This window comes from Hypanus sabinus, chromosome 8 (assembly GCF_030144855.1).
Source record: "Hypanus sabinus isolate sHypSab1 chromosome 8, sHypSab1.hap1, whole genome shotgun sequence".
NCBI classification, from domain to species: domain Eukaryota; kingdom Metazoa; phylum Chordata; class Chondrichthyes; order Myliobatiformes; family Dasyatidae; genus Hypanus; species Hypanus sabinus.
The window spans coordinates 24,590,491-24,615,022 of NC_082713.1; the positions used below are offsets into that span (position 1 = coordinate 24,590,491).

The 24,532-nt window shown below is 42.3% G+C and overlaps 1 protein-coding gene across 2 annotated transcripts in view; it reads right to left on the reverse strand.

Moving 5' to 3' along the window:
- Positions 1-24,532, reverse strand: part of LOC132397709 (cytokine receptor common subunit gamma-like) — a 56,255-nt gene that overhangs the window by 22,071 nt on the left and 9,652 nt on the right. For both annotated transcript variants that reach the window (XM_059976481.1, XM_059976480.1), the window contains exons 3-4: positions 5,663-5,844; positions 3,221-3,363 (exon numbers count right to left, since the gene is read on the reverse strand). In XM_059976481.1, the coding sequence (XP_059832464.1) occupies positions 3,221-3,363; positions 5,663-5,844 (325 nt within the window). The remainder of the gene's footprint in view (positions 1-3,220; positions 3,364-5,662; positions 5,845-24,532) is intronic.

Below are 24,532 nucleotides of genomic sequence, written 5' to 3' on the forward strand. Positions count from 1 at the left end.
ATTGGATCCTCGACGTCCTAACCGGAAGACCTCAATCTGTGTGAACTGGTGATAGCATATCCTCCTTACTTACGATCAACATTGGCACACCTCAGGGGTGTGTGCTTACCCACTGCTCTACTCTCTATATACACATTACCGTGTGGGCAGGCACAACTCAAATACCATCTATAAATTTGCTGACGATACAACCATTGTTGGTAGAATCTCAGATGGTGACAAGAGGCTGTACAGGAGTGAGATATGCCAACTAGTGGAGTGGTGCTGCAGCAACAACCTGGCACTCAACATCAGTAAGACGAAAGAGCTGATTGTGGACTTCAGGAAGGGTAAGATGAAGGAACACATACCAATCCTCATAGAGGGATCAGAGGTGGAGAGAGTGAGCAGTTTCAAGTTCCTGGGTGTCAAGATATCTGAGGATCTAATCTGGTCCCAACATATTGATGTAGTTATAAAGAAGGTAAGACAGTGGCTATACTTCATTAGGAGTTTGAAGAGTTTTGGCATATTAACAAATACACTCAAAAACTTCCATAAATGTACTGCGGAGAGCGTTCTGACAGGCTGCATCACTGACTGGTATGGGGGGGGGGGTGGTCTACTGCACAGGACCAAAAGAAGCTGCAGAGGGTCGTAAAGTTTGTCAGCTCCATCTTGGGTACTGGCCTACAAAGCAACCAGGACTTTTTCAGGGAACGGTGTCTCAGAAAGGCAGCATCCATTATTAAGGACCTCCAGCACCCAGGGCATGCCCTTTTCTCACTGTTACCATCAGGTAGGAGGTACAGAAGCCTGAAGGCACATACTCAATGATTCAGGAACAGCTTCTTCCCCTCGGTCATCTGATTCCTAAATGAACGCTGAACCCTTGGACACTATCTCACTTTATTTAACATACAGTATTTCTGGTCTTTTGCACATTTTAAAATCTATTCAATATAAGTAATTTATTTATCTATCTATCTATTTATTTATTTATTTATTTATCTATCTATCTATCTATCTATCTATCTATCTATCTATCTATCTATCTATCTATCTATCTATTTATTTATTTATTTATCTATCTATCTATCTATCTATCTATCTATCTATCTATTTATTTATCTATTTATTTATTTATTTATTTATTCATTTATTTATATTTTTATTTCTCTTCTATATTACGTATTGCATTGAATTGCAGCTGCTAAGATAACAAATTTCATGTTACATGCCGGTGATAATAAACCTGACTCTGATGGTATCAGTTATTGTCTGAAGACAAATGAGACAGCCGAAACCTAGAACAAAGCACAGAGTGCTGGAAGAACTCAGCCGGTCAGGTAGCATCTGTGGAGGCAAAAGGTAAAAACTGATGTTTACGATCAAGATCCTACATCAGCTCTGGGATGGAAGAGGAAAGACTGCCAGTGTATAACCATAAGGGGATGGAATGGAGAAGTGGTTCATTAGTCCAAGGGATAGATGCTGGTTGAACCAGGTGGGGATTGGATGATGGGCAGGTGGGATCAGGTGATTGAGGGGATTAGGAAAGGTGAAAAAAGAAATTAGAAAATTAAGATGGATGGACACAACACATAAAATGCTGGAGGGACTCATCAAGTCAGGCAACATCTATGGATGGAAATGGACAACTGATGTTTCAGATCGAGAACCTTCATCATGGATGCATGAGTGTGCATGGGACAAGAACACTAGGACAGCATGGGAGTGAGTAGGGGAGTTAAAACTTTTTGCAGTCAGGAACTCAAGATGCCCATTGCAAAGAACAGGGACTCTGCAAAACAGCTTCTTAGTTAATACCTGGTTTCAGTAAGTTAGGGAAGGCCACATTATGAACACCAATTACAGAAAGCAGTCAACGGGTGACCAGAAAACTACTCACTCACTAACTAGATACCCTGTTTACAGCTTAACTCCATGGTCACCCTAATTTTACCTTATCGGAGACATCTTCCCTCCCTGCTCTTTCCTGCAGCTTAACAAACTTCATTTCTCTCCTTCCCAGGTCTAAGGCAAGGGCTTCTATGTGAAACGGTCCCACAGCGACAGCCTGTCCTTCTAAGAAGTTCCAGCATTTTCTTTTATTTTCATTGCCAGCTCATACAGTTTTTTTTTAAATCTTCATGGGTCAAAATTTGTTTGATAACATTTATGTTACATATTTTAATGCCATTCTGCAATGACAAGCTGTTGAAAGAAAGTTAATAATCAAGTGCTCCAAGTCAAATTGGGAAGCTGGATGTAGAATAAATCTCCCTTCATCCAAACTCAACTTTGGGAGTATTCTTACGTACTTGCATTTTGAAAATAATTGGAAAATACTTCATTTCTAAACCCTTATGACTGAGCAGATAATGACATTATGGAAATGCATTGTTTTTAAGGATAAATGGGACTTAAGGAAGTGATAAAATACCTTTGAGAACTACTGAAAACTCAATCAATCCATATGCGGTGTATAAGAAAATAGAAAACGCTACTGGAAATAGCACAAGGAAATTTGAAAAAAAAATCATGAACAGGTGAAATGCTAAAATGGGACAACCAGTTCAGACATATATAGATGCAGACGATCCTTTCAGTTTCATGGAGTAATGTGGTGATTCCAGGCAGAGAGACCAGGATATCAAGATCTTTCCCTAAGTCATTTTGTTTCTATGAAACAGCTTTAAACTGATATCATTTCAGTTGGAACAGGGGCAAGATTTTCACACAGAGGGTGGTGGATATATGGAATGAGCTTCCACAGAAAGTGGGGGAGGCAGGAACAATTACAACAGTTGGAAGTCATTTGGATAGGTTTATACGTGTATAGGAAAGTTGTAAAGGGATATGGCCGAAATGCAGGCATATGGAACCAGCTTAGGAAGATATCTTGGTTGCCATGTACAAGCTGAGCCAAAAGACTTTAAGATATGGGAACAGAGCTAGGCCATTCACCCATTGAACCTGCTCCACCATTCCATCATGGCTGATTTACGTGCATTATTCTAAAGCTCTATGTCTATTTTACCAGCTGTAAAGCAGATGGCCTTCAGTGTGCGGAAAGACCAACAGAGATCCAATCCAGTTGCCCGAGGGAGGAACCCTTCATCTTAATTGATAGTGGCAGGTGTTACACCACTTCTGCTGCTCTAACCCACTCTCCAGAGTTAGTTATTAGCCTCGACAGGAAACTCATGTTCATGGCATAGTCACTGCCACTCTGTACCTGCCACTCCTTGTCCTTATTATTCCGGTGCCTGATTTCATATTCCAAACATCTCTCTGTGCGCATTGGAGCGTCCCATTTCAGGAGGAGACCATTGTTTTCTGTAGTATTGACTCTCAGGTTTCCAGGTGGAAAGGGTTGCACTGAAATGTAGCAAAGAATTTTAGTCCTGTTAGAAAAGGAGCTTAATCCAAGCTTTTCAGAGTGGAGCTTCATCAGAAGAATTTTGGCATCAGTTCAAATTCAATCCAAAGATTGGATATTGCAATTTCCTCATCTGTAGGATATGAAAGAAAACTTCCCACATCATTAACTATCTAGACACATTGGCTACAGATCTGTACATGTGTTTGATTGCATACTGTCCAGATGATATGAATTAATCTGAAATAAAAAGCTGGAGTCAACAATCGTGATCATGAAACTTTCAAAAGATAAAAGATTAGCTTTATTTGTCACCTGTAAGTGCAAAACACAAAGTGAAATGTGTACTGCACACCGAATCAAATCAGCGAGGAGTGTGCAGGGCAGCCTCCAAGTCTCTCCATGATTCTGGTGCCAAGGTAGCATGCCCACAACTCACTAACCCTAACCATATGTCTTTGGAAAGTGGGAGGAAAGCAGAGCACCTGGAGGAAATCCAAACAGTCACAGAATAAATATACAGACTCTTCCAGCCAGTGGAGGAAAGTATATGTGGGTTGTTAGCCCTCTAAAGTCTTATGTTGAGCACTACGCTACCATCCCATCTGAAACTTTCAAACTAAATGTTGGTCTCTCTTTGATCAGAGATTTAAAACTCAAAATTAACTTGCCTAAGACATTTCTTTGAAGCTTTTTCTCAAAGATTCATTTCTTCACCTGGTTATTAAAGTATGTGTAACTATTCGTTTATCATTTATATTAAAGTTTAATTTCTTACTAAATAAATTACAGACTTACTTTTTGATTGTAAGTTAATGATTATAACGCTAAGGTCATTGCTGGGGTTGGACCCAGTGCTGCAACTCAGTCACAATAACAAATCAGAAACCATTGATAAAGAGAATTGGGTAGAATCAAGTTAACTGGCAAATCAGCCAAATATTGAAATCCAAATGAGCAAAAAATCTAGCTTTGCAACTGAGCTCACCATTGATCTTTTGAGGATAGATTGCCTTAAAATTCAAAGCAAACCATTACATAATTGAATGCTATCAGCAGAAATGAACATGATGATATGCAAGTCAACAACATCTCAGATTCAGATTCAGTTTATTGTCATTTAGAAACCACAAATGCAATGCAGTTAAAAAATGAGACAACGTTCCTCCAGAATGATATCACAACAGCATATGACAAAGCAGACTACACCAGGAAATCCACATAACGTTTGGCAATCCCCAATCCAGAGTCCGGAGAGGCTGCTACGTATTAATATCGTGCTATCGTCTCAGCGCATTCTACGGAAAGGAGCTCCAAATCCACCAGACAAAAACAAGACCAAAAACTAAAACTACAAGACTTGCACAAAACCACGTAGTTACAACAGTGCAAACAATAGCATAATTGATAAAGAAACAGACTATGGGCACAGTAAAAATAGTCCAAAGATATTAAAGGACTACAAGTTCAAAAGAAATCACCACAAAGTTTCCACAAGTCCCCAGGTTCCCGACAGACTCGCCATCCCACGCCGGCGGTAGAAGGTAATACCCCCGCTATGAACTTCCATGGCACTGCCCGACTCAGCCTCGCAGATGCAGCGCACAACCAACACTCTGTTGAACCCAGCCTCGCAGAGCCAGCACACACCGAAAGCGACCTGACCGCAGTGAACTCCGAGTCCGTCGAACCTCCGGCACAGCTTCTCCGTGCACCATCCTCTGACAAGCGTATTAAGACGGCCCCTCCAATGGCCATCGGTAACACAACACCAAGGACTGGGGGCCTGTTCTTACCGGCAGAATCCCGGACCTCACAGCAGCAGCAGCAACAAAGAAGGTCTTCCTGGAGATTTCCAAAAGTTTTTCCATGCTCCCACATCCGTTTTCAATCGATTATGATTGCGCACGGCACCCCACTACACAAATAGCAGATAATCAGCTCCGGAGTGGCCGCTGTAAGCTGTGTCGCGCCACCATCTTGGAATCTATGATCACTTTTGAAGATTTATGAGTTATATGCCCAACTAACTCAATCTACAATATCTTTAACTGCACCATTCCCAACTGCCAGGACCTAAGTTCTTTATGGAAGCTCATCTGTTAACCTACACTGACATCACTAGCTCCCAGTGTTTTACTAGTTCTGAGTTCTCTCAGCATTGACCTGAGCTGGAAATTTTTTTGACACTTCTTCAGTCACTGGACATTAATATAAATAAATGGAATAATCTTCCCTAAAGATTGTGATTTTGGCTTTACCAATCTCAGCCAGAGTTTCGTTAACAAATACTCTTACCCTGGTCTTGAAGCTGAAACTTTCCGTTTTTTGTTGTAACGTTTCCTGAATCACTGGATCCATTTATGAAAACGTGGAAGTCTTTGAATTGTATAATGTCACTGGCTGAGAAATTACATCCAACGTTATAGCCACCCTGCTGAATGTAGTTCCTACATTCCACTGCTGGTTGTGCGACATACCTGCAAAGAAAAGCAAATAGCCATATTTTCTGTTATGAGTGGGAAATTAAACATTGTAAAAGTTATACTTACGAAACGATAAGAAGAAAGAAAGATAGTCTAAAAATTCATACGCATAGTACTGTTTATTTATCAGTGCTACTTATTTGAAAAACAAGTATTTTCAGAATGGAACTTGATGAGATAAATTCCCTGCTGAATCATCTCCACTTTGAAGCGTTAATTGAAAGCAGCATCTGATTGTCTGGTAACATTCTGAGGAAACTGATTAATCTGAAACACAGGAGTTCCTGCAGATGCTTCTTCTTCAGCCATTCACTTTTTCCACTTATCACCTCCCAGCTCTCATTTCATCTCCTCTTCCCCACCCATCTACGTCCCCCCTCACCTGCTTTCACCTATCACCTTCTGGCTTGTACTCCTTGCCCTGCCTCCACCTGCTTATTCTGACTTCTTTCACCGTCCTGATGCAAGGTTTCTTCCTGAAACATTAGCTCTTTATGCTGCTCCATAGATGCAACCTGACCTGCTGAGTTTCTCCAGGATTTTGCATGTGTTACTGTAGGTTAATCTCAGTTGTGATGCAAGGTTTCAACCTGAAATGTTGATAATTCTTTGTTCTTCACAGATGCTGCTTGGCTCACTGGGTTTCTGTGGCACACTATCATTGCTCCAGATTCCAGTGCCTTCAGTCTCTTCAAATTCAAGTTCAAGTTTAATTATCATTCAACAGTACATGAATATAGCCAAATGAAACAGCGTTCTTTCAGGACCAAAGTACGAAACACATTACCAACAGCACAAAGTATAAATAGCAAAAATGGTTATGATTTCAGAAAAAAACATACAGTCAGAAAGAAAATCAAATATAGACCCAGTAACTAAGTGGCATGACTGTAGATAGTCCTGGTCAAGCTAGTTCATCCTCTGGGTGAACACTGGAGGGCAGGACCAACAGGAGTGGCCAACTCCCTACCCTGCAAGGAATCTAGTGTGTACTGCAGAGACTCTCGCAGAGCATGTCGGTATCTTGTCTCCTAGTCAATGGCAACGCAGCTCCCAAGCCATTGAATTTGCCAATGAACCAGTGAACCGGACATGCGGCATTGTGAATTACCAATGTCCATCTGGTCTGTGATACCAGTAAAAACATACAAGACAATCACTCGCTAAATTTATTGGCAACGTGGCGTAAACACAACAACTGCACGCAATAAATCCAGCTCCATCACTATTGAGCAACTCACTGATGGGATAGTACTGCAGTACTTACATTAGTACCATCCAGCACTAACTTGCAATTGTGAGAAAGACATAAGGGACAAACAAATGCACCTTTGATTGGGCCTGGTTTGGTCAATGTGTCCAAGTACATCATCATCTTCCTGGATTTTTATATCAAGATTAACCTGCACTTGGAGATTTGGGGATTTTTCAAGGACAGTTAAAATGGCTTAGTCAAATTGGCATTCCTAATTTGAAATTTTGGAAGAGATAATTTAGTATGTTGATGAGGATATTGCAGTTGATGTTTTCTATGTGGGCTTTAGTAAGGTCCTGCATGGGAGGAACCTATCTAATCCAGGGCAATTTAGCGCATTGGATTTAAAATTAGTTGGGTAATAGGGGATAAGGGGTTGTCTTTGCAATTAAAGCCTGTGACCTATGGTTGATCAAGGAGGTCAATGCTGGAGCACTCACTTACTAAGTACTTTATCAATCTGGACAACATATCACCTACAGCACCAGGGGTCCGAACATGCTTGACCACTACTATACCATGATTAGGAATGCCTACCGTTCCATGCTCAGGGTGTATTTCAGGAAATCTGATCACTTGGCTGTCCTCTTCCTAGCTATATACAGGCAGAGGCTAAAGAGCAAGGCACCAGACATCAGAGCAACAAAGATGCGGTTACAGGAGACAGAGGAGCAGCTGTGGAATTGCTTCGAATTGGTGGATTGGGCTGTGTTTAAGGATTCATCAGAGGATCTGAATTAATACACCACAGTTGTCACGGATTTTATAAAAACAGCCACCTCACACAAAGTGAAACCAAGTGACATTGCTGACAACAGGCCTTGCTCCCAAAAAACAGGCCTTTTTATGCTCCCTTTGACCATCAAAACATGGAAGAAACTTCACAAACTAACTCCCATTGGCCCCAATGACCCTGTTATTTCAGTCTTTGAGGCTGACGTGAAAGTATCCTTCAGGAGGTTGATCCACGGGAAGCATCTGGCCCAGACAGAGTACTTGGCTGAGTACTGAAGACCTGATCTGATCAACTGGCCGGAGTGTTCTCCAATATCTTTAACTTCTCGCTTTGGCTGTCGGAGTACCCACCTGCTTCAAGAAGGCTTTAATTATACCGGTGTCTAAGAAGAATGTGGCAACTTGCCTCAAGTGTCTGTAGCACTTACATCCACGGTGCTGAAGTGCTTTGAGAGGTTGATGATGAAATATGTCATCTCCTGCCCGAGAAGTGACTTTGACCTGCTCCAATTTTCCTACCATCACAACAAGGCAACAGGAGGAGCCATTTCATTGGCTCTTCACTCAACCATGGAACACATGGACAGTGGAGATGCGTACATCAGGATGCTGTTCATTGACTACAGATCAGCATTCTATACCATCATCCCCTCCAAACTAATCAATATGCTCCAAGACCTTGGCCTCTATACCCCTTTGAGCAGCTGGATTCTCGATTTCTTCACTTGCAGACTTCAATCAGTTCGGATTAACAACAAAATCCCCTCCACAATCTCCATCAGTTCGGGTACATCACAAGGGTGTGTGCCTAGCCCCCTGCTCTACTAGCTTTACACTTATGACTGCGAGGCTAATTACAGCTCCAATTCCATACTTTAGTTTGCTGATGACATCATTCTCATTGATTTAATCAAAGGTGGTGAAGAATCAAAGGTGGTAGGAAGGAGATTGAAAACCTGGCTGAATGGTGCCCCAACAACATCATCTCATACAGTACGACAAGGCCAAGAAGCTTATTATTGTCTTCAGGAGGAGGAAACCAGAGGTCCTCATCTGACGATCAGAGGTGGAGAGGGACAGCAACTTTAAGTTCCTCAGTATAATCACTTCAGAGGAGTTCTCCTGGGTCCAGCACATAGCTGTTGTTATAAAGAAAGCACGCCAGCACCGCCACTATCATAGAAGTTTGCAAAGATTTGGCATGTTTGATAAACTTCTATAGATGTATAGTGGAGAGTATATTGACTGATTGCATCACAGCCTGGTATGGAAACACTTATGCTCCTGAATGGAGGAGCCTACAAAACTTAGTGGATACTGCCCTTCCAACCACTGAGCACATCTACATGGAGTGCTGTTGCAGGAAAGCAGCATCCACCTTCTAGGACCCCACCATCCAGGCCACGCTCCCTTCTTGCTGCTCCCATCAGAAAGAAGGTACAAGAGCCTCAGGACCCACACCACTAGGTTAAGGAATAGTTATTAACCCTCAACCAGCATGCTTTTGAACCAGTTGGGATAACTTCACTTGCCCCATCACTGAAATGATCTCACAACCCATGGACTCACTTTCACCTTCGTCTCATGTCCATGACATTTATTGCTGATTTATTTAGTATTTTTGTATTTGCACAGTTTGTTATCTTTGCACATTGGCTGTTTGTCCTGTTGGGTGTGGTCCTTCATTGATTCTATTGTGTTTCTTGTTTTTACTGTGAATACCTTCAAGAAAATGAATCTCAGAAGCCTGAAGGTACATATTCAGCGACTCAAGAACAGCTTCTTCCCCTCTGCCATCCGATTCCTAAATGGACATTGAACCCGTGAGCACGACCTCACTTTTTTTAAATGTACAATATTATTTCTGTTCTTGCATGATTTTTAATCTATTCAATATATGTATACTGTAATTGATTGATTAATTTATTATTCTTCTTCTAGATTATGTATTGCATTGAACTGCTGCTGCTCAGTGAACAAATTCATTACGCATGCTGGTGATAATAAACCTGATTCTGATTCTGATTCTGAGTGTATATTGACATATATTTACTTTCAAAATAAATTTACTTTGAACTTGTAGAAAAGTTACCTCTCAGCCACCAGTCCAACCTCTCCCTATATCTATAGTCCTTCAGTCCAGGCAACATCTTGGTGAATCTCCACTGTGTCCATGCCATTCCTGTAGGGTGGCAACCAGACTGTACACAATACTCCAAGTCCAGTCAATAAGACAATGAGACCATACGACATAGCAGCAGAGTTGGGCCACTCAGCCCATCGAGCCTGCTCCACCTTTCCATCCTTGTTAATTTATTATCCCTCTCAACCTCTTTCTCTTGCATTCTCCCCCTAACCTTTGACACCCTGATGAATCAAGAACCTGTCAACCTCCGCTTTAAATATATTCAATGACCCAGCCTCCATAGTCAACCGTGGCAATGAATTCCACAGATACATCACCCTCTGGTTGAATAAATTCCTCCTAATTTCTGTTCTAAATGGATATCCCCCTCTTCTATGATTGTGCCCTTTGGTCCTAGACTCACCCACGATAGGGAATATCCTCTCTAACTAGGCGTTTCAAAATATGCTAGGTTGCAATGAGATCCCACTCATTCTGCTAAACTCCAGGGAGTACAGGCCCAGAGCAATCAAATGCTCCTATATGTTAACCCTTTCCTTCCTGGGATCATTCTCATTAGCCTGCTCTAGTCCTCTCCAATGCCAGTACATCATTTTGTAGATAAGAGGGTCCAAAACTGCTGACAATATTCCATGTGCGGTCTGGCCAATGCCTTATAAAGCTTCAGCATCAAATCCTTGCTGTTTGTCTGCTTCTAATGAATCTTAACATTGCATTTGCCTTCTTTGCCATCGATTCAGAGCCAAGTTAACCTCTAGGTAATCCTGTATATGTACTTTCATTTCCCTTTGCAGCTTTTTAATTTTAAATCTACTTCAAAAATAGTGTGTGCCTTTTTTCCTTTTACCAGAGTGCATGACCATACAATTCCTGACACGATATTCCATCTGCTGCTTCTTTGCCTCCTGCCAGTCAGCAACTCTTCTATCTATGGTAGTAGCTTTACTGTAATACCATGGCTCTTATTAAGCAAACTCACTTCCAAGTAAACAACATCCACTGACTCTCTTTTGCTAATCTACTTGTTATTTTCTCAAATAATTCCAACAGATTAGTCAGACAAGATTTACCCTTATGGAAACAGTGCTGACTTTGACCTGTTTTATCATATCACTCCCAAGTACCCTGAAACCTCATCCTTAATAATAAACACCAACATCGTCCCAAACACTGAAGTCAGGCTAACTTGCCTATAATTTCTTTTCTTCTGCCTCCCTCACTTCTTACAGAGTACACCGACATTTTCAATTTCCAGTTCTCCAGAACCATTCCATAATCATTACTAATGCCTCCACAATCTCTTCAGCTATCTCTTTCAAAACCCTGGAGTGTTGTCCATCTGGTCTTGGGGACCTATCTACCACAGTGAAGACTGACACAAAATATTTATTAAGTTTGTCCATTATTACTTTGTCCCCCATTACTATTTCTCCAGCATCATTTTTTAGCTGTTTAATGTCCACTCTCATCTCTCTTTTACTCTTTATATATATATATGAAAGAACTTTTGGTATCCTCTTTTGTATTTTTGGCTAACTTACCTTCACATTTCATCTTATTTCTCCTTATTTATTTTTTAGTTGCCTTCGGTTGATTTTTAAAAGTATCCCAATCCTCTAACTTCCCACTAATATTTGCTCTGTGATATGCCCTCTCATTTACTTTTATTCTGTCTTTGACTTCCCTTGTCAGCTATGGGGGCCTCATCCTCCCTTTACAATACCTCTTGGTCTTTGAGATGTTTTCATCCTGCCCCTTCATCATTGGCCCCACAAACTCCAGCTATTGCTGTCCTGTCTTCATCCATCCAAGTTTGGCCAGTTCCTCTCTCATGAGTGTGTAATTCCCCTTACTCCACTGTAATACTAATACATCTAACTTTATCTTCTCCCTCTCAAACTACAGGGTGAATTCTATCACATTATGATCACTGACTCCTAAGGGTTCCTTTACCTTAAGCTCCCTAATCAAATCTGGTTCATTGCACAACACCCAGTCCAGAATTGCCTTTCCTCTAGTGGGCTCAACCAGGTGCTACCCTAAAAATCCAAGTCAAAGACTTTCAACAAATTCTCTCTCTTGGAATTCAACACCAACCAGATAAACCAGAGTACTGTAAATATTCAACATAATGTCCCAAATCTTTATATTCAATGCCCTGATCTACAAGAGCACACATGCCCTATGCCTTTTTACCACTCTGTTGTCCATATTGACACTTCCAGAAGATAATAGATTGAACCTCAAGGTCTTTCAGTTCATCAGCATTGTTCAGTGTTGCCGTTTGCTGTATGTGTCCTAACCCAGGTTTTGAGATGTCAGAAACAGCTGGGAGTGAAAATAAAAGGGTTTCACCACTTCAATAATTTGGGAACTATGAAGAATTTGAAGGTATTGACAAACATCTTGAATGAGACAATGAGAATGAAGATTTTCAGAATACAATCATCAGTAGCATTCTATGAAGGCAGTCCTAGGTGGCTACGCTGATTTTGTTCATTTGGTAGTGGTTGTACATATCCAATGATGACAGGGAAAGCTGTGCAGGGGTTTTTAAAGTGAAAAAGCTGTTTCACTGCAGCAGTTCCACTCTCTCAACTTTAGAAGTCCTGATCCAGTGGTATTATTCACAACTGGGATCTTCCTTGGTTGCAGAGTTGACCATAACTTCCTCTGTGTCACGTCATGCCCTTTGCTCTCCATGGAGCATTGCAGAACTGCCTTCTTGGCCATTGGATCACATTGTAGATCTCACTTGCTCTGTCCACTGGAGCTAACTTCGTTTACAAAAAATCATAAGAACACCACAACATACACTAGATGAATTCCTCCCATGAAAACTATTAGAAACTAATGCACAGTTTATAGTACTGTAGAGGTATTGATAGTCTTCTAACTTGCTCTGTATTTCATTTAAATACATAAATTTTTACTCAGGTGTATGGCAGTTTGTCTTTTTTATACTATTTCCATGAAACTTCAGCTAATTTGGGCAACCACTTTATTGAGCCAAAATAACTGATCCCAATATGTCCCAATAAACTGGAATCCACTGTAATTAACATTATGAACAGTATAGAAAGGACAGACTGCTGGAAAGTTTTCCCCGTTTGGAGGTGGATAAGACATAGATTTGTGTAAGAGATTTAGAAGGGATTTGAGGGGAAGCTTTTTCGCCAAGAGTGATGAACACCTAGGATGCACTACGGGGCAGAGTGGTGGAAGCAGAGCCACTAAGAGCATTAAGGAGGTGTCTAGATGAGTATTTGAATTGCCTGGACATTAAAAGTCCTGGGTTAAATACTGAAAGGTGGGATCACAGATGGGTGATCATTGGTCAGCATTGACCGGTTGAGTTCAGCAGACTATTTCCAACCTCTATGAAACTAATACTCACATGCAATTCTTATTTGAGATTTGGTTCTTGGCATAAATACTAGTCGAGGTCTATGGAAAAGTAATCCTAACCTTACACAAAATACTACTCGGTGTTCAATCCAAAATAATGGGTCCTTTGTGATGTTTGAAGTGGCTACATCAGGAATTCTTATTGTGTCTATTTTATTTGTGAACAGAATAGTTTATAGGGAATTAGATGGCCTTGTGAGATTAACAGGATTGGTCTGATAATTTCCATGGACTTGATGGGAAGAATGGTCTCCTTCTACATCTGGAAGAACTATGAAATATGAAAATAGCAGATATATGGATCATTGTGGATTGAATACTCATGCTCGGGCTGGATTTCTTAAGGGTTAATTTGCAGGTTTGAATTGGTGGTGAGGAAGGCAAATACAACGTAAGCATTAATTTCAAGAGGACTAGAATACAAAAGCGAGGATGTAATGCTGAGGCTCAATTAAGCACTGGTGAAGCCTGTCTTGGAGTATTGTGAGCAGTTTTGGGCCCCTTATCTAAGAAAGGATGTGCTGACATTGGAGAATATTCAAAGGAGGTTCATAAAAATGATTCCAGGATTGGAAGAATTGTCATATGGAGAGATTCTAGTGTCTCTGGGCCTGTATTCACTGGAATTCAGAAGAATGAGGGGGACCTCACTAAAATATATTGAACGTTGAAGGGCCTTAGTAGAGTAGATGTGGAGAGGATGTTTCCTATGCTGGGGGAGATGGTTCCAGAGATGAGGGGTTAGACTATGAGGAGAGACGGTACTCGCTGGAATTCAGAAGAATGAGAGGAGTCTTATAAAAACATAAAACTATGAAAGAGATAAGTAAGATGGAGGCAGGAAAGTTGTTTACACTGATAGGTGAGACTACAACTAAGAGACATAGTTATGTAAGAGACATAACGAAGATTCAGGGAAGTAGATTTAGGAGGGAGATGAGGAGGAACTGCTTTTCCCAGAGAGTGGTGAATCTGTGGAATTCTCTGCCCAGTGAAGCAGTGGAGGCTACCTCAGGAAATATATTTAAGACAAGGTTGGATAGATTTTTGCATAGTAGGGGGAATTAAGGGTTCTGGGGAAAAGGCAGCTAGGTGGAGGAGAGTCCATGGCCAGATCAGCCATCATCTTATTGAATGGCAGAGCAGGCTCAATGGGCCAGATAGCCTACTCCTGCTCCTATTTTTTACATTCTTATCTGCTTATGTTCTTATGGGAGTCAAAGACCAGAAGGCACAGCCTCAGATAGAGGGATATCCATTTAGAATGGAGGTGAGGAGGAATTTCTTTAACCAGACAGTAGTGAATCTGTGAAATTCGTTGCCACAGGTGTCTGTGGAGACCAAGTCATTGGGTGCATTTAAGGTGGAGGTTGATAGGTTCTTGGTTAGTCAGTTATGAGGAGAAGGCTGGAGAATGGGGTTGAGAAGGAAATGGATCAGCCAAGGTAAAATGGCAGAGTGGACTCGATGGGCCAAATGGCCTAGTTCTGCTCCTCTGTCTTATGGTCTTCTGGTAAGTAGTAGGTAGCCAAGCACACAGTTGGTAGAGCTACAGATCTAGAGTTACAATGATCCAGGAGCTGTATAGTCTCCTTTTGGGTTTCCTCTTGATGCTCTCATTTTCTCCATCAGCCCTAAAGATATGCAGACTGGCACTTTAGTTAACTTTTCTTAAGGTGCAGCCAGTGAGTAGGTGAACGATAGAATTTGGGGGGAGTTGATGGAAAAATGGGGAGAATAAAATGAGCAAATACGAGGAAATCTGCAGATGCTGGAAATTCAAACAATAACACACACAAAATGCTGGTGGAACACAGCAGGCCAGGCAGCATCTATAGGGAGAAGCGCTGTCGACGTTTTGGGCCGAGACCCTTCATCAGGACTAACCGAAAGGAAAGATAGTAAGAGATTTGAAAGTAGTGGGGGGAGTGGGATATGCGAAATGATAGGAGAAGACTGGAGGGGGTAGGATGAAGCTAAGAGCTGGAAAGGTGATTGGCAAAAGTGATACAGAGCTGGAGAAGGGAAAGGATCATGGGACGGGAGGCCTCAGGAGAAAGAAAGGAGGGGGGGAACGCCAGACGGAGGTGGAGAACAGGCAAACAACTGTCAGGGATGGTGTAAGAAGGGGAGGAGGGGCATTAACAGAAGTTAGAGAAGTCAATGTTCATGCCATCAGGTTGGAGGCTACCCAGCCGGTATATAAGTTGTTGTTCCTCCAATCTGAGTTTGGATTCATTTTGACAGTAGAGGAGGCCATGGATAGACATATCAGAATGGGAATGGAACGTGGAATTAAAATGTGTGGCCACTGGGAGATCCTGCTTTTCTGGCGGACCGAGCGTAGGTGTTCAGCGAAATGGTCTCCCAATATATAAAAGACCACACCAGGAGCACCGGACACAGTATACCACACCAGCCGACTCACAGGTGAAGTGTCGCCTCACCTGGAAGGACTGCCTGTGGCCCTGAATGGTGGTGAGGGAGGAAGTGTAAGGGCAGGTGTAGCACTTGTTCTGTTTATAAGGATAAGTGCCAGGAGGGAGACCGGTGGGAAGGGATGGGCGGGGACGAGTGGACAAGGGAGTCGCGTAGGGAGCGATCCCTGCAAAAAGCAGAAGGGTGGGGGGGAGGGAAAAATGTGCTTGGTAATGGGATCCCGTTGGAGGTGGCGGAAGTTATGGAGAATAATACGTTGGACCTGGATGCTGGTGGGGTGGTAGGTAAGGACAAAGGGAACCCTATCCCAAGTGGGGTGGTGGGTGGAAATGGTGAGGGCAGATGTGCAGGAAATGGGAGAGATGCGTTTGAGAGCAGAGTTGATGGTGGATGAAGGGAAGCCCCTTTGTTTAAAAAAGGAAGACATCTCTTTCATCCTGGAATGAAAAGCCTCATCCTGAGAGCAGATGCAGTGGAGGTGGAGGAATTGTGAGAAGGGGATAGCATTTTTGCAAGACACAGGGTGGGAAAGGGAATAGTCCAGGTAGCTGTAAGAGACTGTAGGCTTATAGTAGATATCAGTAGATAGGCCGTCTCCAGAGATGGAGACCGAAAGATCAAAAAAGGGGAGGGAGGTGTCGGAAATGGACCAGGTAAATTTGACTGCAGGGTGAAAGTTGGAGGCAAAGTTAATGAAGTTAACGAACTTAGTATGTGTGCAGGAGGCAGTGCCAATGAAGTCGTTGATGTAGCGAAGGAAAAGAAGGGGTACTGTGCTCAGTTCTGGTCGACTCACTACAGGAAGGATGTGGAAACCATCGAAAGGGTGCAGAGGAGATTTACAAGGATGTTGCCTGGATTGGGGAGCATGCCTTATGAGAATAGGTTGAGTGAGCTTGGCCTTTTCTCCTTGGAGCGATGGAGGATGAGAGGTGACCTGACAGAGGTGTATAAGATGATGAGAGGGATTGATTGTGCAAATAGTCAGAGGTTTTTTCCCAGGGCTGAAATGGTTGCCACAAGAGGACACAGGTTTAAGGTTGGGGAGTAGGTACAGAGGAGACATCAGGGGTAAGTTTTTTACTCAGAAGGTGGTGAGTGTGTGGAATGGGCTTCCGGCAATGGTGCTGGAGGTGGAAATGACAGGGTCTTTTAAGAGACTTTTGGATAGGTACATGGAGCTTAGAAAAATAGAGGGCTATGGGTAAGCCTAGTAATTTCTAAGGTAGGGACATGTTGGGCTCAACATTGTGGGCCAAAAGGCCTGTATTGTGTTTTTCTATGTTTCTATGCTTTCTATGATGAAATGACAATCCTCGTTGATCTGGTGCCAAGGTAGCATGCCCACAACTCACTAACCCTAACCATATGTCTTTGGAAAGTGGGAGGAAAGCAGAGCACCTGGAGGAAATCCAAACAGTCACAGAATAAATATACAGACTCTTCCAGCCAGTGGAGGAAAGTATATGTGGGTTGTTAGCCCTCTAAAGTCTTATGTTGAGCACTACGCTACCATCCCACCTGAAACTTTCAAACTAAGTGTTGGTCTCTCTTTGATCAGAGATTTAAAACCCAAAATTAACTTGCCTAAGACATTTCTTTGAAGCTTTTTCTCAAAGATTCATTTCTTCACCTGGTTATTAAAGTATGTGTAACTATTCGTTTATCATTTATATTAAAGTTTATTTTCTTACTAAATAAATTATGGACTTACTTTTTGATTGTAAATTAATGGTTATAACGCTAAGGTCATTGCTGGGGTCGGAGCCAGTGCAGCAACTCAAAGTCACAATAACAAATCCGAAACCATTGATAAAATTAAGAGAATTGGGTAGAATCAAGTTAACTGGCAAATCAGCCAAATATTGAAATCCCAACGAGCAAAAAATCTAGCTTCTCTGGATCCACACTTGCCAAATTAAACTTCGTTTGCATCATGACCAATGCTTTCTACATGGAGAAATCATGAAAAAGTGGAATTTAGTCAAATGTAATGATGAGTTTAAAATCAAAATACAGAATTTAACAATGTGTCCCCAATGTATTCAGTTATAGTCTGAAGACAAATGAGACTGCTGAAGCCTAGAACAAAGAACAGAATGCTGGAAGAACTCAGTATTTGTATCACGAACGTTGTTTTTTGCGTGGAGAAAATCATTAAATCTAGAGTTTAATAAACATGATGGCAGACCTATATTGACCTAAATCTGGATAATAGCAGCATCGAGAGCAATATTTAAATAGACTTGTCATCTGTAGTGAATGGTGGGAAATTTACTTCAAATCAGCGTTCTAGTAATATGGAAACATAGAAACATAGAAAATAGGTGCAGGAGTAGGCCATTTGGTCCTTTGAGCCTGCACCGCCATTCAGTATGATCATGGCTGATCATCCAACTCAGAACCCTGTACCTACTTTCTCTCCATACCCCCCGATCCCTTTAGCCACAAGGGCCATATCTAATTTCCTCTTAAATATAGCCAATGAACCAGCCTCAACTGTTTCCTGTGGCAGAGAATTCCACAGATTCACCACTCTCTGTGTTTTTCCTCGTCTCGGTCCTAAAATGCTTCCCCTTTATCCTTAAACTGCGACCCCTCGTTCTGGACTTCCCCAACATCGGAAACAATTTTCCTGCATCTAGCCTGTCCAATCCCTTTAGAATTTTATACATTTCAATAAGATCCCCCCTCAATCTTCTAAATTCCAGTGAGTATAAGCCTAGTCGATCCAGACTTTCTTCATATGAAAGTCCTGTCATCCCAGGAATCAATCTGGTGAACCTTCTCTGTACTCCCTCTATGGCAAGAATGTCTTTCCTCAGATTAGGGGACCAAAACTGCACACAATATTCTCGGTGCGGTCTCACCAAGACCTTGTACAACTGCAGTAGAACCTCCCAGATCCTGTACTCAAATCCTTTTGCTAAGAATGCCAACATACCATTTCCCTTTTTCACTGCCTGCTGTACCTGCATGCCCACCTTCAATGACTGGTGTACAATGACACCCAGGTCTCGTTGCATCTCCCCTTTTCCTAATCAGCTACCGTTCAGATAATAATCTGTTTTCCTGTTCGTGCAACCGAAGTGGATAACCTCACATTTATCCACATTAAATTGCATCTGCCATGAATTTGCCCACTCACCCAACCTATCCAAGTCACCCTGCATCCTCTTAGCATCCTCCTCACAGCTAACACTGCCGCCCAGCTTCGTATTATCCGCAAACTTGGAGATGCTAAATTTAATTCCCTCGTCTAAATCATTAATATATATTGTAAACAACTGGGGTCCCAGCACTGAGCCTTGTGGTACCTCTCAGTGCTGGGACCCCAGTTGTTGCCCAGTAGTTGCACTGCACACAAACTGCTGTTGTACAAATGAGTTCTGCTGTTTGCAGAAATATTTAGAGGAAATATGCTGGATTAAAAGCAAGAGCGTCATGGTGGCATAATGGTTAGTGTAACACTTTGCAGTGTCTGTGAGAGGAAAATTGGGGTTCGATTCCTACCGCTGTCTGTAAGGAGTTTGTATGTTTTCCCCATGACTCTGTGGGTTCGGGTTAGTGAGTCATGTGCAAGCTGTTTGCAGGAGGAAAGGGTTGCACTGAAAAGTAGCAATTGATTTTTTTGTCCTGTTACAGAAATGTATTACCTCAGGCATATCGGAGTGTGATTGTTTCAGAAAAGAATGATAGCTCGGCTGATCTGGATCAGAATCGGGTTTATTGTCACTGACATACATCGTGAAATGTGTTGCTTTGCAGCCACAGTACAGTGCAATACATAGAATATATGTAAGCCTGAAATTTGAAAGTGACGGGGGCAGAAGTGAGTGCAGTTGCTATTTCTAAGGAGAAGGTGCTTGAGAAACTGAAAGGTCCAAAGTAGATATGTCACCTGGACCAGATGAACTGCACTCCAACCCTCTGATAGAGGTTGCTGAGGAAACTGTAGAGGCATTCGTAATAATCTTTTAAGAATCACCATATTCTGGAATGGTTCCAGAGGAAAATTGCAAATGTACTTCACTCTTTTGGAAAGGAGGGAGGCAGAAGAAAGGAAACCATAGGGCAATTAGCCTGACTTCAGTAGCTGGGAAAAATGTTAAGAGTCCATTATTAAAAATTAGGTTTTGGGGTACTAGGAGGCACATGAATAAGTAAGACAAAGTCAGCATGGTTTTGTAGGATAATGTAATGGGTGAAAATATATGCACAATTCACAACCACCAACATTGAGCTGGGGTTCACTTTAAGAGCATGATGACGTAATGACATGGAGTTTTTACCGCACTTTGTGTTCAGTGTTTAGTTGAGAAAAAAGGAGTTGTTACAATTTCCCTTAAATTTAAAAACCCTCTGCCATTTTATTTATGCTTTGAAACAGCCAGAGTTTTGGGAGTAAAAATGCTGTCACTTGGTTTGTACAAGCTGAGGCCTAATTCACGCTGTGAGAAATCTCCACCGATAACGCCAAATATTGCAATGTAGTAGCATCACTCAGTAGTTTCACAGCAGCGAGAATAGTGAGTCTGCTTGAACAACCTCTTAAATGTAAAAGTTATCATATGCTGAAGACTCACCTATTACAGATTTTTGGAATATTGGAGTCAAAGTTGCTCTCCTTGCCTAGCCTAAGGGATGCTAAGCCATCAGAGTTAATGGAGCACATCCCATCTCTCCTGTGAAATCACCACTCTTGTTTTATTTTTAAAGAACTCTTTACGCAGCTAATGCCTGATAAATTTCACATAGCCCTCGCTAATAGACCTGTGAAGGACTAGAGGGAGCTTGCTAAAATGGCTGATAGTCTACAATTAGCTAGGCAAAGGTGCTTACTTCCTCCTGCTTTCCCAGTCTGCAGGGCCTCCAACACACGCACATCCATGGCTGCGAAATTAGACAATGCTGGTTCTGTGCTTTTAACCACACTGACTTTGGAACTAACTCCAGGAAGTGCCGACTTTGACAGTGCCAGCGCATCAAGACATCAGAGGTCTGTGAACTCTGCGGTTTCCAGCTGCCAGGGTGATCTGCTTTTCATTATAGACACCCTTTCAGGGAGATGCTTCCTGTGTGATATAGGTGCTCAAGTGAGTGTGCTCCCAGAATTGCTCATGGATCAGAAGGCAAAGAGGGATGAGGTCGCCAGTGACAGCAGGATCCAGACTTACTGGACATGACAAGTGATGCTCTGCTTCAGTGGGCAATGTTACACATGGGAAGTCGTCCTGCCTAAAGTGGCTAGACCTTTGCTCGGCACAGATTTCCTGTGTGCCCAAGGACGGTTAGCCAGCTTGTGGATGACAAGGACTTTGGGCCATTACCTTGCTCCTCAGTAAGTTCCCCACAATGATTTCATCAAGCACATGCACCACTGCATATGAGTTTATTCGACTGCTGAGCAAAGTCCCTATCCTCACCAAGCCGTCATTCTCCATGACAGTCACAAGACATGGGGCCGAGAACCATATACCCACAACTGGCTCGTCAATCCATGCCTGCGCGTGCAGACTGGACCCAGAAAGCTGATAACCGCGAAGGCTGAGTTTGACGATATGGAAAGACTCAGTACTGTATGCTGGATAAACAGCCCCTTGGCTTCACCATAATGGTTGCCGATATTATGGATTTCCCATTTCCCTGAGCGACTTAAAAACTACAAGCGGTTTTAGGTACGGAGGTGTTCTATCACTACTTTGTTCAGCGAGCTGCTGAATCTACGCTCCCTCTGCATGTGACTTTAAAGGGAATACCCCTCATCATGTGCTTGACTGGTCAGCGGACATGACCAAAACATTTAACAACACCAAACAAGCTGTTTCCAACATGACCCTACTGACGTGCTGACTGCCCATAGCCGTTGCTACCGATGCTTCAGACTGTGCTGTGGGCGCTGTGCACAAACAGTTGACTGGGGGCGTGTGGCTGCCGCTCACCTTCTCCAGCTAGCAGCTCCCTCCCTCTAAAAGGAAGTACAGCGCTTTTTACTGAGAGATTCTTGGTCTCTATCTGGCTGTTTGCCACTTCTGTTTTTGACTGGAGGGTTGCCATTTCACAGCGTTTGTTGACCACAAACCCCCTCATGCGCACGATGGCCAAAGTATCAGACCCTTAGTCTGCATGGCAACAAAGTCAAGTGTCCTACATATCAGAGTGCACAACTGATATAGAACATAGCGAGGGGAAGAATAATGCAGTGGCCGATTGCCTCTCAGGGCCCTCCATTGAAGCCATACACGTAGGGGTTGACTATGCCAGCATAACAACTGACCAAGCTACTGACCCAGAGGCCCAAGCTTACAGAATAGCAGGTGGCTGACATTAAGTTCAGAGAAGCTGGGGTTTCTTTCTGTGTGATGTATCAACTAGTTGTTTTCACCCATTGTGCCTGCAAACTGGAGGCGGACTGATTTTAACTCCATTCATGGCTCCCTGTTTTTGGCTGGAAGGCTTCACGGAAACTGGTTGCGCTAAAGTTAGTGTGGTGCAGCCTTTAATAAAGGACGTGCATGATTGGATCGCAGCCCATGCTGAGGGCCAGTGGACAAAAACTAACCGTCATGTTCAGGCACCATTGGCATCTTTTGAGATCCCTGAGTGATGGTTTGACATGTGTCAACATGGACCTTGTTGGACCTCTTCCCCCCCACCCCCCGCCCGCAGTTTCACGCACCTCCTTATCACGGTAGACCATACCACCAGGTGGCAATGTTCGTCCCTCTAACATCAATGATGGCCGCAGACGTGGCTCGGGCATTCATCAGCAGCCGGGTTTGCTCAGCAGCTTGGTACTCTGACTGCGGTCCCCATTTTACATCGAACCTCTGTGCTGAGATGGCCCAGAACCTTGATGTTAAGCCATACCAGGGCTTATCACCCACAGCCCAATGGCCTCTGCGAGTGATTTCACCACTCTGAGGTCTTACCTGACTGATGAATGTTAGCATGATCGTCTCCCTTGGTTCCTGCTGAGGCTCAGAAACGAGAACCTGCAATCATCTGTGGCTGAGTTGGTACGCGGACAACCTTTACAAGTGCCGCGTGATTTTATTCCTAACATCACTACCGCCTTGTTGCCTTCTTCAGTAAACTCAATTCTCTGCACCTATTCCTACCTCCCTTCATAGCATACAGCACTCTTGGGTTCCTGTTGACCTACATTCCACCTTGTTCGTTCTCATCCACCATGATGCACACCAACATCCCCTTAAGCTCACTTATGAGGTTTTGGAATGGAGAGAAAAGACTTTTATCATAGATAGGAGAGGTAAACCTGAATGTATTTTGGTAGATCACCTTATAGCAGCCTACCAAGATTTGGAGGAATCCGCTGCCATGCCCCTGGTGTAACAGCATGACCACGATCGTGTCAACACACCACAGGATGATCCAGAGGAACCTGCTGCTCCTCCACCCAGGGAACGTAGGACCCAAGCCAGCTGGCTCATCTGAGCTCACAGGCTCACAGCAGCAGTTTTAGTGAATTCTTGGGGAGGAGGGGGTGGCCTGAGGAGGTTAATATAATTGGTAGAAACATATGCATAATTTACAAACACCGACATTGAGTGCACTTAATTTACTTCACTTAATTTTTCTTCACTTTAAGAGGCTGGTCTGACGTAACGATGCGAAGTTTTTACTGCACTTTATGCTCAATGTTTTGGTTGACAGTAGAGGAGTTTTGCAGTTTCTCTTTAACATAAAATGCCTCTGCCATTTTATCTATGAAAACCTGCAGTTTCCTTAAGGGGAAATATAGCCTGACAAATCTGTTTGAATTCTTTGAGCAGGATAGACAAAGGAGAGTCAGTGCATGTCGTTTACGTGGATTTTCAGAAGGTCTTTGACAATGTGGTGCACATGAGGCTGCTTAACAAGATAAGAGCCCATAGTATCACAGGACGATACTAGCATGGATGTCTGATTGGCAGGAGGAAACGAATCAGAATAATGGGGCCTATTCATGGCTGCTGGGGACTAGTGGTGTAACCACTACTGTATGACAGTGTACCCAAGAGAACTGATGTAGTTTTAAAGGCAAAAGGAGGTCACACCACATATTGATTTGATTTAGTTTCTTACTGTTTACTGCTTTTCATTGTAATTTTTTTGATATTAGAAACTTTTCATTATTTTTGAAAGCATCTTTGCTTTACAGATTTTTTTTACACAGTACTATAATTTGTAAAGATAATTGACTTCTAATAGTTGTGTTTCTTAGTACCTGTTCTTTGATCAGAGGACTACAGTGAAGTCAGTTCACTGACTGAAATTCCCCAAGGCTGAAGTTTTCAATAATACTCCACTATTTATTTGACAAGTAGTAATAATCTCTCCTCTATAACAACCTAAAATAGAAATATTAATTTGCCTTTTTTACTGAATTATGTTGAATAAAATGTTATCAGTTTCCACTTGCATTAATTATTCTCAAATATAAATGAAGCTTTATCGATTTAAAATAATATCTGAAGCAAAATTCAGTTATTGTTTTATTTCTCTTGATTGAGTCTTCTGGAAAATATGTTACACTATCCTTTTATTCTATACATTCAAGTAATTTATCTCAATAGAATAACAAGCCCTGCTATTAAAACTAATCAATAAGAACTCCCTTTGGTGTCTCTGATATGAATAAAAATAAATCTCATTATGCTTTCAAATTCTAAAATGTCTCTATCAATGAAGCCAAT